This window comes from Stegodyphus dumicola, chromosome 4 (assembly GCF_044657685.1).
Source record: "Stegodyphus dumicola isolate Sdum_Otavi_A_Nest chromosome 4, ASM4465768v1".
In the NCBI taxonomy this organism is placed as follows: domain Eukaryota; kingdom Metazoa; phylum Arthropoda; class Arachnida; order Araneae; family Eresidae; genus Stegodyphus; species Stegodyphus dumicola.
The window spans coordinates 226127872-226142767 of NC_140771.1; the positions used below are offsets into that span (position 1 = coordinate 226127872).

Below are 14896 nucleotides of genomic sequence, written 5' to 3' on the forward strand. Positions count from 1 at the left end.
AATTTTAGATCACTAGTTTAAATCTAGTAAGATATTTTGTAACATTGGGATTTCACTTATTGTTTAGGTCAGTCAGAAAAATGCTAAACCTCTCTCACAACCACTAAAGCCCAAAGGTGTGATCCTGTCCAACACCAATACATGAATGTGTTGTCATTGGCCATGGTGCCTATTCCCTTGCCAACAAGTGTTTGAAAGTGATATGAAGAAATCTCAGTTAAAAAACCACATTTGGAGCACATCTGCTTTCTTTATTTGAATACTAAATTATCCATTTCTAGATTAATAAGGGAGGAGGTTTTCTTTTATTATTTTATTTATTGGCTTGTCCAGATTTCAGACTGCTGTAGTTCCTAATTAATTTAATTTCCAGCTGATTATGCTTTTATCATATTAATGAATTTCATAAATATCTGTTTATATATGATTTCCAAATATATATTTTGTTTCAACATCCATCCGAATGTAACATATAAGCAAGTTCTATTTGAATTAAAGTTACTTAATAAAATTTTAATGACTGACTGCACATTATCAAGCAGTATTTTTCATGCATAATTTGTTATTTCACATAGTTTGGGGTAAATTGAATATACCAAAGTTTGTAAGAGTTTTAGATGTGGCTCGGTATTGGTCCTCACTCATTATAATTCCTTGTTGCTAAAACTGTCAATTTTATTAACACAACTTATTCATAAAAAAACAGAAGTTACTGCATAATACTTATACATGTTACTACATATGGAAAAAGTTATTTGTAGAAAATTCAAAGTTGCTTTTGATACAGTATTAGTACTATGATAATTGATCAAGAGTTTTGAACTCCACAAGTTTGAAAACCACAAGCGGCACTATGATCTACATGATTTTTATTTTATTAATGTAGGTCAGCTTCTTTTAGAAACCTTTGAAAGTTGCCTATACCAAGACAAAGTTTTTTTATTTAATTCAATTGACTCAGCATATATTCTTATACTCTGTGATGCTTGCTTTTAAAGAATAAAATATATTGTCTAGTTATACAGGTGATTAAATTTTTGGTAAATATTTATGGATTGAAATTGCACAAAAATAATTTCATAAACACTTTCCCTGGTTGTAAAGTGTTAAAGATCTAACTTTTGTTTTTGTCTTTTCACTTGCCTGACAGTAATCAGATCAAGTAAATTTCATTGTGCCAAAAGCTAAAGACTGTGCATGTCTTTGACTTAGGCTTTGGGCATCTTAATAGATGACAGTAGGAATCGGACCAACTGTGTCCCAGCTTTTAAGGAGATAGCCCCCAAGAAAAAATTCTAGGATCTCCCATCCAACTTTCCCTACCATTAATCTCTTAAGAAGATTTTTGGCTTGACAGTATTTGAAATGTCTCCATGACTCTAAGATACTATACGTTTACAAACATCCATGCAATCTGGGATTCAGACACAGGCTATATTAACCAACTTTTCTGACATTCCATAAGGGCAGAGAAAGCTAATTTGCTTTGGTTTTATAGTAATAGAGAAAGACTTAAAAATAATATATTTGCTGCTAATAAAAGTAGTTATAATTATTAGAAATAAAAAAAATGCTCTTTTATTCTTATTCTGCTTTCAGTGACATGGTTATCAGTGTGCAGAATTTAATTTAAATTGTATTTATTTCATGCTTGTTAATTTTGCGTGTAAATTATTAGCTAAAAATTAATTTCTTTCTAATATTGTTCTAGCTTTGTGCAGCGACAGTGATGTAGTTGCTGAGCAGCAAATTTTAGAAGTTTATCAATTGCAAGATAAAATAAAAAACATCAGGGAAGTGCTTGCTAGAGATCACATGAAAGTTGTGTTTTTTGGGAGGTAATTTACAGAACTTTAAATTATGTAGGAGATTTTTTAATTGCTTTAAAAATTATATTTAAAATTTTAAAGTTTATGTATATTTTTATTATTTTCTGAAAATATTGTATTTAATTTAAAACATATGCTAATTTTTTGTTAATGTGCTATAAGGGCGTATTTATTTTCTTTTCCTCATTTATAAATATTTTATGCTGCAGAACCAGCAATGGGAAGAGCTCAGTTGTAAATGCAATGCTGCAAGATAAAATCCTGCCTAGTGGCTTGGGGCATACTACTAATTGCTTTCTTCAAGTAGAGGGATCAGAATCCTCAGAAGCATATGTTCTTACAGAAGATTCATCAGAGCCACAGAGTGTTCAGGTATAATAATTAGAAGATCTGATTTTTTATTTATATACTCGTTAATTTTATTCGTCACATAAGATTATAGTCTGTTCTTGGTAGTGGCGCATCTTGAATTTTCATGAAAGGCATGCTACATAATGATAAATTTTTAGACAAATTATATTAGTGAGTGAATTAAAGTTAGCATTATATGCATTGAAAAGCTGGGTATAGCATTTGCATATTAATAATATTAAATGCTGCATATCTTATAAAATAACAAAATCTATATAATAATTCACCTTTTTTAAGGTAATCTTTTCAACTGAGGTCTACAAAAAATATATTGTGGAATGTCATAGATTGTCAGTTTTTCTTGGTTTGAGCAGATAACATTATGCGTAATCACTTAATCAGTTATTTATTCATCTTTGTGCTGATAAAAATTAGCCCTGATGTAGTTGATGCTGACAGTAGTCACAAACTTGTGAATCAGTCTTTTAAATTTTATTCATATTATTATGAATACTGCTGTTTTTTATTATTATTATTATTATTATTATTATTATTATTATTATTCAAGGTATAAATTCATGTGTAAGTTTGTTTCCTGTATTCAGTAAGAGAAGTAAGAGAGAAATTCAGTAAGAGAAAAATTCAACTTAAGTAATTTTAATTTACAGGATTAATGTTAAATTTAGTTTATAACATGTCGGGGAAAATTCAAGTTAGAAAGTGTCTCTGCATTCAGAAATCTTATAATTAATAAGAATCAGGCTTTTTCCTATTTTCTTGTTCATTCATATACTTGGTTCATTCTCACAATATAATTCACATTTATTAATATTGAAGAAATAAATGAGCCTAAATAGATTGTAATATCAATGAACATTTTTAATGACAGATATTAACTTAAACATAGTTGCGTACAGCAGAGAAAAAGGGCGAAAAAGTAAGAATGGTATACATATACATACATACGTAATAAACAGTTACGTCATCATTCATCACCGCGTGGATAAACGCGAACGGCGCATGCGTCAGGAGAAGCTCTCTTAAGCTAAACGTCGTATTATAATTTATGATACAACAATCCCCCTTTCGACGTTTGGCGGCTGAAAAAAAAAATAAACATTAATCATTTACAGTTATTCCAATTAATTTACAGCACTTGGAATGTTTCGAAGCAGTCAATGTTTTTGTCAGTACATCTGCAGGCATTTTCTCTGTTGGCACATATTTAACGTCTATTTCATTTCTTTCATAAATTTCACGAATGAAATGATGTCTAATATCTATGTGTTTAGTGCGTGAGTGATAAACAGCATTTTTCATAAGCTTTTGTGCATCTTGATTATCACAATATATAATGGTTGGATAATCAGCAGTAAAATTTAATTCTTTAAGAAAACGACGTAAATAAACTGCTTCTTTGGCACTTTCTGAAAGACTGATGTACTCTGCTTCAGTACTTGATAATGCAACAGTTTGTTGCTTTCGTGATTCCCATGTTATCGGATTTCCAGCTAGCTTGAATAAATAACCTGTATATGATTTTCTAGTATTAACATCTGACGCCCAGTCGGCATCGGTATATCCAATAAGTGCTTTTCCAGTCTTTCGAAATTTTAAACAATAATTTTTAGTTCCTTTTAAGTATCGAAGAACGCGCTTTGCAGCCAACAAGTGTAGTTTTCCAGGATTGTTATTAAATTGGCTCAGGTGACTGACGGCATATGTAATATCCGGCCTAGTAAACACAGAAAGATACATAAGCAAACCAATTAGACGGCGATAAGGTACATTGTTCATTTCTTCCTTTTCAGTTTCAGAAGGACACATTTCTGTACTTAATTTTACACTAGGATCTAAAGGAGTTGCTACTGGTTTTGCATCTTGCATATTAAACCTTCGTAGAATATTATCAACATATTTCTGCTGAGATAAACTAATAGAATTATTATTTACATCTTGATTAAATTCTATTCCAAGACAATAATGAAGTTTGCCTAAATCTTTAACATGAAATTCTTTAGAAAGATAACCTTTAAGTTCAGCATATAAATCACAGCTATTTGTTGCTATTATTAAGTCATCAACATATAAAATTAGAATTAACTCACCTTGAGATGTTTTCATCCTGTATACACACTTATCTGATTGTAATGGTTGTAATCCAAAGTTTTTGAGTTTTTTGTCTAATTTTTCATACCACTGTCTTCCACTTTGTTTCAAACCATAAAGAGACTTTTGCAAAGCATAAACATAATCAGGATTATTTTGGTCTTCAAAACCTTTAGCTTGTTCCATGAAAATTTCTTCTTTTAAATCTCCGTTAACATAAGCCATAACAAAATCTAGTTGATATAACATAAGGTCTTGTTCAGCACTGTATGCAATCACAGTTCTTATAGAACTTGCTCTGGCTACTGGAGCAAAGGTTTCATTAAAATCAATTCCAGGTTCCTGTGCAAATCCTCTAGCAACCAATCGAGCTTTTCTCTTTTGAACTGTTCCATCTGCATTATATTTCGTTCTAAGAACCCAGCGACATCCTATTACCTTTTTGTTGTGTGGTCGCTTTACTAATTTCCATGCACCATTTTTAACAAGTGCTTCATACTCAATTTGCATAGCCTTATGCCATTCCTCAGCATAACTTCCATTTAATGCTTCTTCTAATGTCGGATTTGTATCTTCTTCAGCAATTTGTGCTTCTTCCTTTTCTATGTTTATATTGTGGTACTCCTTTTTTGGTCTTCCTGGCTTCCCAGTCTTGACTTTCTTTGGACGACCTGGCCCCCTTTTAATCTGCATTTCAGGTAGTGCTTCGGAATCAGAATCTTCATTATCAGATGATTCAGCAGATGCTTCTGCCATATTTGAGGGGTCTTCCGTTATTTCATCAGCCGATATTTGCTTTACATTCAGAGGTTCTTCCTTCTTTTTATCAGGAATATTTTCGAGAAATAAAACTTCTAAATCTTTATCATAATTAGTACCGTTTTCAAATTCATCAATGAATCTAACATCTCGGCTTATAACGATTTTTCTGGAATTTTTATTCCACAGCCTGTATGCTTTCGATTCATTTGAGTATCCTACAAATATATGTTCTTCTGATCGAGGATCGAATTTCCCTTTAGACCTTTTATTAAGTACAAAACATTTCTGTCCGAATACTTTGAAGTGAGATACAGTTGGCTTGATGCCAAAAAATAATTCATAAGGTGTTTTGTTTACTCCCAGGCTTCGATTCGGGCAACGATTACGAATATAAACAGCACAGTTCAAGGCTTCAGCCCAAGGATTGGGGAAGATTACTTTGTAGTAACAAACATCTGGCCATTTCAGTTAAAGTGCGGTTCATGTGTTCAGCTCTCGAATTCTGTTGAGGAGTCATTGGTGCAGAGAATTCTCGTTTAATCCCGCATTCTTGAATATATTTATTAAATTCTTCTCCGCGATATTCGAGACCATTATCAGTCCGAAGGATTTTTATTTTCTTTCCTAGACGATTTTCGACCGCAGCTTTGTATTTAATGAATGCATTTTTCACTTCATCTTTAGTTTTAAGAAAACTGACTTCCACATAACGCGATTTGTCGTCTATGAAAGTAACAAAATAACGCGAACCAGCATGGGATGGGACTCTCATAGGTCCACACAAATCTGAGTGAATCAAGTACAGTAATTCATCACTTTGAAATTTTGATTCTTTTTGAAAAGGTTGCACAGTTTGTTTACCTCTGATACAGACTTTGCAGTCTTTTAGAGATTCAGTGTTATTAAAATTTAAATTTCTAACCATGTTATCAGACTTAAGTCTTTTCAAATCAGACTCATTTAAATGACCTAATTTAAGATGCCACTTTACAAAATTACTTACCTGTGCTATTGCAGCTATTTCAGCGCTTGGATGTATATAATAAAGATCACCATGACGAATAGCCTGCACTAGTATAGATCCATTTGGTTCTATTATTCTAGCATGTCGTTCTGTAAAAATCACTGAACGATTATTTGCAGTAGCTTTAGATGTTGACAGCAAATTACATTTTAATTCCGGAACACATAACACATTTTTGAGCGTAAGTTTAATTGTCTTATTTCCGTTAGGTACTGTGATAAGGACAGTTCCAATTCCTGTAATTTTTGATGTTTTGTCAACTGCTAACTTTATGGTTGAATTCGTTCGAGGGTGAAATTCTGAAAATAACCTTCTGTCATTGCACATGTGAGATGTACAGCCACTATCTAAGCACCATGAGGAGGTCTTCTGATAAGCATTGTTTACTGCTAAACTAATCTGCTCTTCATAATTAGAAGCCATCATAGAACCTTGATTTCCCTTATTTGATTGTGCATATTTTCTATCAGCTATTTTCTTTCTGCATTCAGATGCCTTGTGCCCAATTTTCGAGCAGTAATTACACTTCAAATTTCGAAAATTTCTTTCAGCTGGAAAATTTTTGTTTGAATTTACCTTCCATTTTTCATTTTTCTTCTGTTCTTGATTTCTTCTTTTATAATCAGTATAGTATGCATTCTGTGAATCTTGAGACGTTTTCCCTTTTCTTGCTTCCCATTCTTCTAACATTTTGATTTTCAAAGATTCGGGACTAGGTAACTGATCTCTTGATTCGATGGCGCATCTAAAATTTTCAAAATTTTCTGGAATACTGTAGAGCAGAAGAATCGATAATAAATCATCAGCTATGTCAATTTCCATTTGTTTAAGCTTATCAACTATTTTGAAGAAATTATTCAAATGTTCAGACATCGTTTCGCTTTCCACCATTTTTCTAAATAAAAGCTGTTTTAATAATGTAGCCTTCTTCGCAGGTCCTTTCGATTCATATACGGCTTTGAGTTTATTCCACACAGCATTTGATGTCACACAATGCTTTATATGACACAGTTCACTAGGATTAATAGCAAGAATTATATCTGCGCGAGCTTTTTGATCAGCTTGGAGCCATTTCTTTTTGTCTTCAGTTCCTTCAGCAGGTTTTAGCGCTTTACCGGTCACATAATCCCAATGGTCGTTTTTAATCAATACTGCTTCTATTTGTAATTTCCAACTGTCAAAATTATCTTTTCCGAGCTTATCTATAGTAGTCAAATGCGACATAATGTAATACAGTCTCTCACAGCCAAATAAAAACAAGATTGATCACTATAAAAATAGGCTTAACAGAACGCTGATCAGTTCTTACCGTTGATTAGATGTAACAGTTCTTGCACTGAATTAGGCTTAAGAGTTCAATTCTCGAAAACTTCAAAATGTTCATTTTAAAATAAGTATTTTGCTAATTAAGCACAGTTGAAACGTTCCTGGGCCCATAACCATTGAAGAAATAAATGAGCCTAAATAGATTGTAATATCAATGAACATTTTTAATGACAGAGATTAACTTAAACATAGTTGCGTACAGCAGAGAAAAAGGGCGAAAAAGTAAGAATGGTATACATATACATACATACGTAATAAACAGTTACGTCATCATTCATCACCTTGCGGATAAACGCGAACGGCGCATGCGTCAGGAGAAGCTCTCTTAAGCTAAACGTCGTATTATAATTTATGATACAACAAATATATTCTCTGTTTGGGGGAAAAAACGCTTTTAGCTTGTGTATTGGCTGATAGTACTTTTCTGATTGAAACAAACTGAGAAATGACTATCTCATTTTTTATTTTTCCCCCTAATTAACTAGCGTGCAAAACATAAGCAACAAATGCATTTTTCAATAACCATAAAAATATTGAAAAGCACTTTTTGCAATCAGTACTATGAAAACCCAACTCTGTAGAAAGTAATGCATGTGCAACTATCAGTATCAGGTTCTCGGAGGGTATTTCAGGGCTCACAAAGTATGAGGAGTCAGTGCTCGCAGTGCAAGGCTGCTTAAAAAGAAGAAATGAAGGCATTCTTCTGCAAGTGAAAGTTAGATGTATATGCAGTATGGCTACAAGAAAACATCAGGGTGCCTTTATGCATGATAAAATGATTGGCAAGCTTGAGAAGGAGTGTAATTTGATGTCTGGTACCTAAAAGATTAGAATTAACAAAAGTATTGCCTCATGAGCTTGAAAAGTGTTCCAGATGGCCGGTAGAGGTACACCTGTAAGAAAGGTTAGAGGTGGATAGCCAAGGAAACAACAGTGTTGGCAATATATCTTCCTGCAGATAAAAATGTGATTGAAACCAGACAGCAGGCAACATTGCTTAGCAGTTTCACATAGCAACTGGATGATAGCTGTCCCTGTTTACTGTGAGCCAAACTAATTATTTAAGGTGGCCTATTCATCCCATCAGCAGACAGATGACATTGCATGGCCACACAAGACTCATGCTATTGAGTAGCTTCTGGAAAGTGAAGACATTCATAGAATAAATTGGCCAGCATGCTATCCTATTTTAAATCCCATTGAACATGTATGTGATACTTTAGGGAGACATCTTGCAGTGTGAGTTTACCTTCCAGAAAGTACCAGACAACTGAAACAGAACTTGAAGAATAGGAACTCTTACCCCAAGAACTGTTAGATAATCTGGTTTTGTATATCGACAGACAGTGCAACTGTTGCAATTAGAAGAGGTCATAACCCTTACTAAAGCTTTTTGGTTTGTTGTTCTTCCTCTTGCCAGGCAATTTTTTGCACCAATACCATTCTAGTAATAAAGATTTTTTCTATTAGTTCCATACTGTATCTGTCACTTTTTTTTTTTTTTTTTTTCCTGTTATACTTTTCTTATCCTTAGTGTATATACAAATTTTTGAATTGCAGTTTGTAGAGCAATAAGAAATATCATGCTAAAACTGTAAACTGTGCTTTCTTTTTCTCTTCTTGTTTATATTTATTAATGCTATGTAACTTTAGTTTTAAAACCGTCATAATGATTAATGCGTCTAAATGACACATCTTGTCATATGAAGATATGCATTTTATTCATCTGTTGATTTAAAATTTTTTACTTTTATTACCACATTTTTATAAAAGTTTTTAATTTAACTAAGATCTCTGTGAAAAATAAGTTGGTAGACTTTGGTGGAAAATGGCCTGAATTGTGAAAAACCAGCTCTCAGATTTTGCTCCATGATAATGCACTCATAGTACTCCTACTATTTGTGAAGCTTTGCCCAGAAATTCACAAATAGGCCTCTGCAAGCTTTACATTTATCTAATATGTTGCTGTATGATTTTCTCTTATTTCTGTCGATTAAATTGCTACATTACAATGACTTTTTTTTTAACGATTGCCCTCCCCCCCCAAAAAAAAAGTTGGCATAAATATCTTTTGTTTGTTTTACAGGATATTACAGATACTTTTTGATCACAATGGTTAAAAATGTCTTTTTATGGTTTCAGTCAATTGCAAAACATAGTTTATTTGATATTTACTTCTCTTTAATATAAAACAGGAATTTTTATTGCAGTATGTATATATAGTTTGAGTACATTAGGAATATGTATATCTATATATTCTTTTTTAGTCAGTTACACAGTTAGCTCATGCACTTAATTCTGAAAAATTTGGCGACAGCTCCTTAGTTCGAATCTTCTGGCCTAAAGATCGTTGTCCTCTTTTACGAGACGATGTTGTATTAGTTGATAGGTAAGTATTAAAAATAAGTGCAATAATAATGGTACTCTTTTGCTTGATCTAAAATATTATGCTATTATTAAATTCTTTATACATATATTACTTTATTAAGTTAACAGTTTAGGTACTTGCATATTATTCTGTCAGCCATGAAAGTTGGCAGGGATCCCAAGTTAGTTCACCAATCTTAATATGGTGCCAAGTAACTATTCAAGTACACCTGGCAATTCATTTTTAGATATAACATTTACTAGGAATATAACTGCAGACATCTTAAATTATGAATCTTATTTCTTATATCATTGACCAATTTTACATAGAGCCATTTTGAATGAATGAATATAGTAAATAAAAATAGAATAAAATATATGTGTGTATAAAATTTTTTGTTTGTTCTATAACATCTTCACACTTCTGTTGGTAATCCTATGCATTAAACACCCATGGATCTAAACTAAGAGAAGCTACCATCGATTTTTTGATAGTAGGATCCCATAACTTTGAAAATAATCCACTACCTGCTGTTTTGTAGAAGGCAAACCCAAATTTCAGTCATTTGTTTTTTCAAAATTGCCAGGGACAAATGTATAGCAATAACAGTTAATTTATATCCTTCTTCATAAAATGAAGATAATTACTCAAATTATCATATTCAGTTGACCATATAGAGTCCATTAATGCACTTTTTTAAAAAAATAGTAGGATCCGATAAGTTTGAAAATAATCCACTGCTTGTTGTTTTATAGAAAGCAAGTTCCATATTTAGTTTTTTCCCCCAAAATGCAAAGAAACAATGCAGCAATAACAATTAATTTACATCCTTGTACAAAAAAATAAAAAGTGGTTTATCGAGAATCAATTGAACTGCATCAAATGAAAGTGCTGGTATTATATGTAATGCTTATCCATAGTTGACTACAGTTTCACGATAGTATGCAAGTACCACAGTCTATTATGTTCTATTATCTATTATGTTCACAGTGTCTATTATGTTCACAAATCCTGATGAATTTTTAATTATTCAAGCTTATTTTAATCAATAGAAATACTTTATCTGGCTAAAAGTATCCGGATAACCAATGGTACAGACTCAGAGAGTCCTGAGGCATGTATTAATATGATGTTTGTCCCTTTTTTGCATCGACAACAGCCTTCACACGTCTGGGGAGACTTTCCACCAGTTTTTGGTTGGTGGCCATAAATATTGGCTTCCAGGCATTCATCATGGCTTGTGTGAGTGCTGGCAGTGAGGATGGTTGATTTGACTGGCTATGTAATCTTCATTCCAATTTTTTTCAAAGATATTCTATGATATTTAGATCAGTGTTGTTAAAAAGCCAGTTAAGTTTTTGAACAACATTTTGTCAAACCAGGACTGCCAAAGTCTCAGTGTATGAATAGAGCAGTTTTTCTGCTGAAAATAAAATGGGCTTTCCCCAAAATGTTGCTATACAGTAGGGAGCATAGCATTTCCAGAATGTCCATATAGATCTCAGAGCTCATGTTTCCAACCACAGGAACTAAGGGTCCCAGGCCAAATCATGAAAAACACCTTCACACCGTGATGTTGCCACCATCAAACTTTACTGTTGGCACAATGCAGTCACTTAAGAAACATTCGCTGGACATCCACCTGACCCAGACACGTCCATCAGACTTCCAGATTGTAATGTGAGGTTCATTGCCCCAAAGAACATTTTTCCACATGTCCATAGTCCAATGACAGTGAGCTTTGAACCATTGCAATTGATGCTTTACATTCTGGGAAGTGATGTTTGGCCAGGTTTTTTAGCTCTCGACAAACAGTCCTGCTGCTAGCACTAACACCTGATGAAATTTGGAACTCCCAAGTGATTTCAACTAGCAAGGACTTACAATTTTGTTTCACTAACCTTTTTAAAATTCTACAGCTGTGTTCACTAATTTTTTTCAACCTGCCACTTCGTTTTTCTACAGTTTCACTGCCTCGAGATTTCCACATCACAATTATATCACTTAGAATAGATTTTTGGCTTCTATAGAATGTTCAGAATTTCACAAACTGATTTCCCACAAAGGGATCCCATTATACTGCCATGATCAAAGCTCCTTTCTTTGACTTATTGTCTCACAAATGCATAAATATCACCTGAGAAACTACTACTAACACTTTTATAGCTTTCGGTTGCTCATCAAATTACTTCACTTGCCAGATCCACTTCTTTAGGGAGGTGTCCAGATACTTTGGGCCAGATAGTGCATTATTTTAATGTTGTAAAATGTATTCACTAAAATTTATTACAGTCGGTTTAAATAGAAATGTAAAGACATGTACTTAAGTTTTATTGCTTTACAAGAATTATGAATTTTCTCTTATATTGTTATAGTTATAATAAACTCTATTGTAATAAAAATATACTTGGATTTGGTATCAGATGTATATGAATAACGTGATTTTGAATAATGTATAGCCCTGGCATTGATATATCTCCAAATCTGGACGAATGGATTGATAAGCATTGTGTAGATGCAGATGTTTTCGTTTTAGTAGCAAATGCAGAATCAACTTTAATGGTGACAGTAAGTATAATAATAATTTATCTCATTTTTAGCTAAAAGTTTTCTTACTACTGAGATATTAATGAAATGGTATTTTGAGGCTTTTGTTTATATGTCATATTAGTAATATAAATTTATAAATTCATATAATGTATGTGTGTAGTTGTTTGTTTTGCAGTACTACATTTATATCCATTTAGAATTATTAAAGTCTGACTATTTAGATTTTGGATATTTGTATAATAATGCAACTTCAGTTGTTAGAATTTTTTCTTGTCTCCTTTTCATTGAACAAGATCATTTTATTTTTTTAAGTATTACAATATTTTTCATAATAAAACTTAAATAGTATAGAATAACTTAGTTAAGCCTGAAAGCTTAGATAACCCCTTTCTTTTCTTTGTATCCATTTCTTGATATGCAATAGGTATATATTGTTTTGAAAACTAAAAAACTTGCCTAAAATGCTGAAGTGAATTAAAGTTCTGATCATGGAATCCATAAATAGTGCACTCACCATTTATCCTAAATATATCCTAAATATATATTTATTAAATATTATGTTCTTCACACTTAAACCATAAAATTTAATACAACAGCAATATCACAAAATATTTAAAAGAGCATATCTTTACAATTTCTGATACACAGTCTTGCGCACGGGAGATAAAAATCACTTTTTTTTCCTTACAGTGTTGCCATCACTCCCTTTGAAATCATTGAATTTGTTAATCAAAAACTCATAAATGCTTTACAAAATATGAAATGGATAATAAAACGAATTCCAAATTTGGGCGGAGACGTACGTTATTCAAAATTGTGTGGCTCTAAGTACCATTGTTTTATCAAAATGCAAGAAACATACATACATACATACATACATACATTTATGCAGATACTTCATTATTTAATTTCTTCAAATATAATACAGGGCTCTAATATTTGGTGGCTGCAATTTAAAAAGTGATTCGCCGTTTATAGTGAATCAACGCAAAACGAAATTAATAGCCCTTCCAGGTAAATTGCCCCTTTGGGTTAAGTTTTTTTTTTTTTTTTTTTTTTTTTTTTTTTTTTTTTTTTTTTTTTCCCGTCCAAAGGGGCTTTGTCACTGAAGGACTATTGTTTTCGTTTTGCAATTTTGCTTTGAATTGCCATAAACAGCGAATCGCCTTTCAAACTGTTGCCACCAAATGTTAGAGTCCTGCATTATATTTGAAGAAATTAAATGATGAAAAATCTGCATAAATGTATATATATTTTTTGCATTGTGATAAAACAACGGTTCATAGAGCCATCAAATTTTGAATGGCGTAAACCTCCTACGAATATGGGCATGTGGAAGACCAAATTTGAAATTTGTTTTATTATCGATTTCATATTTTGTAAAACTTTAACGAATTTTTGAGTAACAAACTCAATGATTTAAAAGCAAGCAATGGCAACACTGTACAAAGGGGAAAAAATACCTTTTTATCTCCAGAGCCTGGAACTGTGTATCAGAAATTCTAAAGATATGCTCATTTTAAAATTATTTTGTGACATTGCTATTGAACTGAATTTTATGATCTAAGTGCACAGAACATGATTTTTAATAAATAAAGGTAACACACAAAATGTTAAAAAAAACACCCATTTAGACGTAATTTAAAATCTGAAACCTTTCATATATATATTTTTTTTAATTTTAATTTTATTAAGAGTTTTAGATTTTCAAGCTAAAACCATTAGTCAAAGTAGTCTTTTAAAGGATTCACATGCTTATTTTGTATGTTTAATTAATTCTGGTTTTGAAGCTTGTGCTCAAATTAATTATTATAATCTTTTTAATTATTTTATATTTATAAAAAATAATAGAAATCATGCTGATATGCTTACTCCTAGAAGAATGATTTTATTAATCACTTTTTAATATTTTTTAAGCGTTGTTGACTTAGCTATTGCCAAAGAAGAAATTTGTTGATTTTTTATGTTTATTGTGTACATTCACAAAGTATTTAAATTTATCAAAATATTATTAGTGAAGTATTCTTCCTTTAATGTTGTAGTAAATATTTTATGTTACCTTTTCAGGAAAAGAACTTTTTTCATAAAGTAAGTGAAAGACTTTCAAAGCCTAATATCTTCATTCTGAATAATAGATGGGATGCCTCTGCTTATGAGATGGAGTTCTTAGATAAAGTGAGTAAATTTTTCTCTCCTAAAAATACATTTTTCTGTTAAATTTTATTTTAGAACTCTTTCTCATTTAGCAGTATTATGACAGATTATAGTTCTGGTGTATTACTATGAAATAACTAAAAATCATATTTGCATTCTTTTGGTTAAAAACATAGCACTGTGATTGAATACTCAAGTATTATTCCTTGCCATCCCCCTCCGCAATTGAAACGTCCTTTTTATTAGTTTTGTTTTATTTGTACTTTTTTTGTCTCCTTAATAAATTCAGTCACTCTCGGTCTATTTCAACCAAACTGAATACATTTAATAATGAAACATTCACACGTAAACATTTAGTAATAATTCAGGAGTACAGATAAGCATAAAATAATAATTATAACTGTTACATGGCAGCTACGCTTT

The 14896-nt window shown here is 31.8% G+C and overlaps 1 protein-coding gene across 3 annotated transcripts in view; it reads left to right on the forward strand.

Annotated features, from left to right (window-relative positions):
• The window catches only part of Marf (Mitochondrial assembly regulatory factor), a 58433-nt gene that overhangs the window by 18926 nt on the left and 24611 nt on the right, over window positions 1-14896 (forward strand). For all 3 annotated transcript variants that reach the window (XM_085816057.1, XM_085816059.1, XM_085816058.1), the window contains 5 exons: window positions 1712-1838; window positions 2039-2201; window positions 9669-9790; window positions 12229-12337; window positions 14387-14494. In XM_085816057.1, the coding sequence (XP_085672183.1) occupies window positions 1712-1838; window positions 2039-2201; window positions 9669-9790; window positions 12229-12337; window positions 14387-14494 (629 nt within the window). The remainder of the gene's footprint in view (window positions 1-1711; window positions 1839-2038; window positions 2202-9668; window positions 9791-12228; window positions 12338-14386; window positions 14495-14896) is intronic.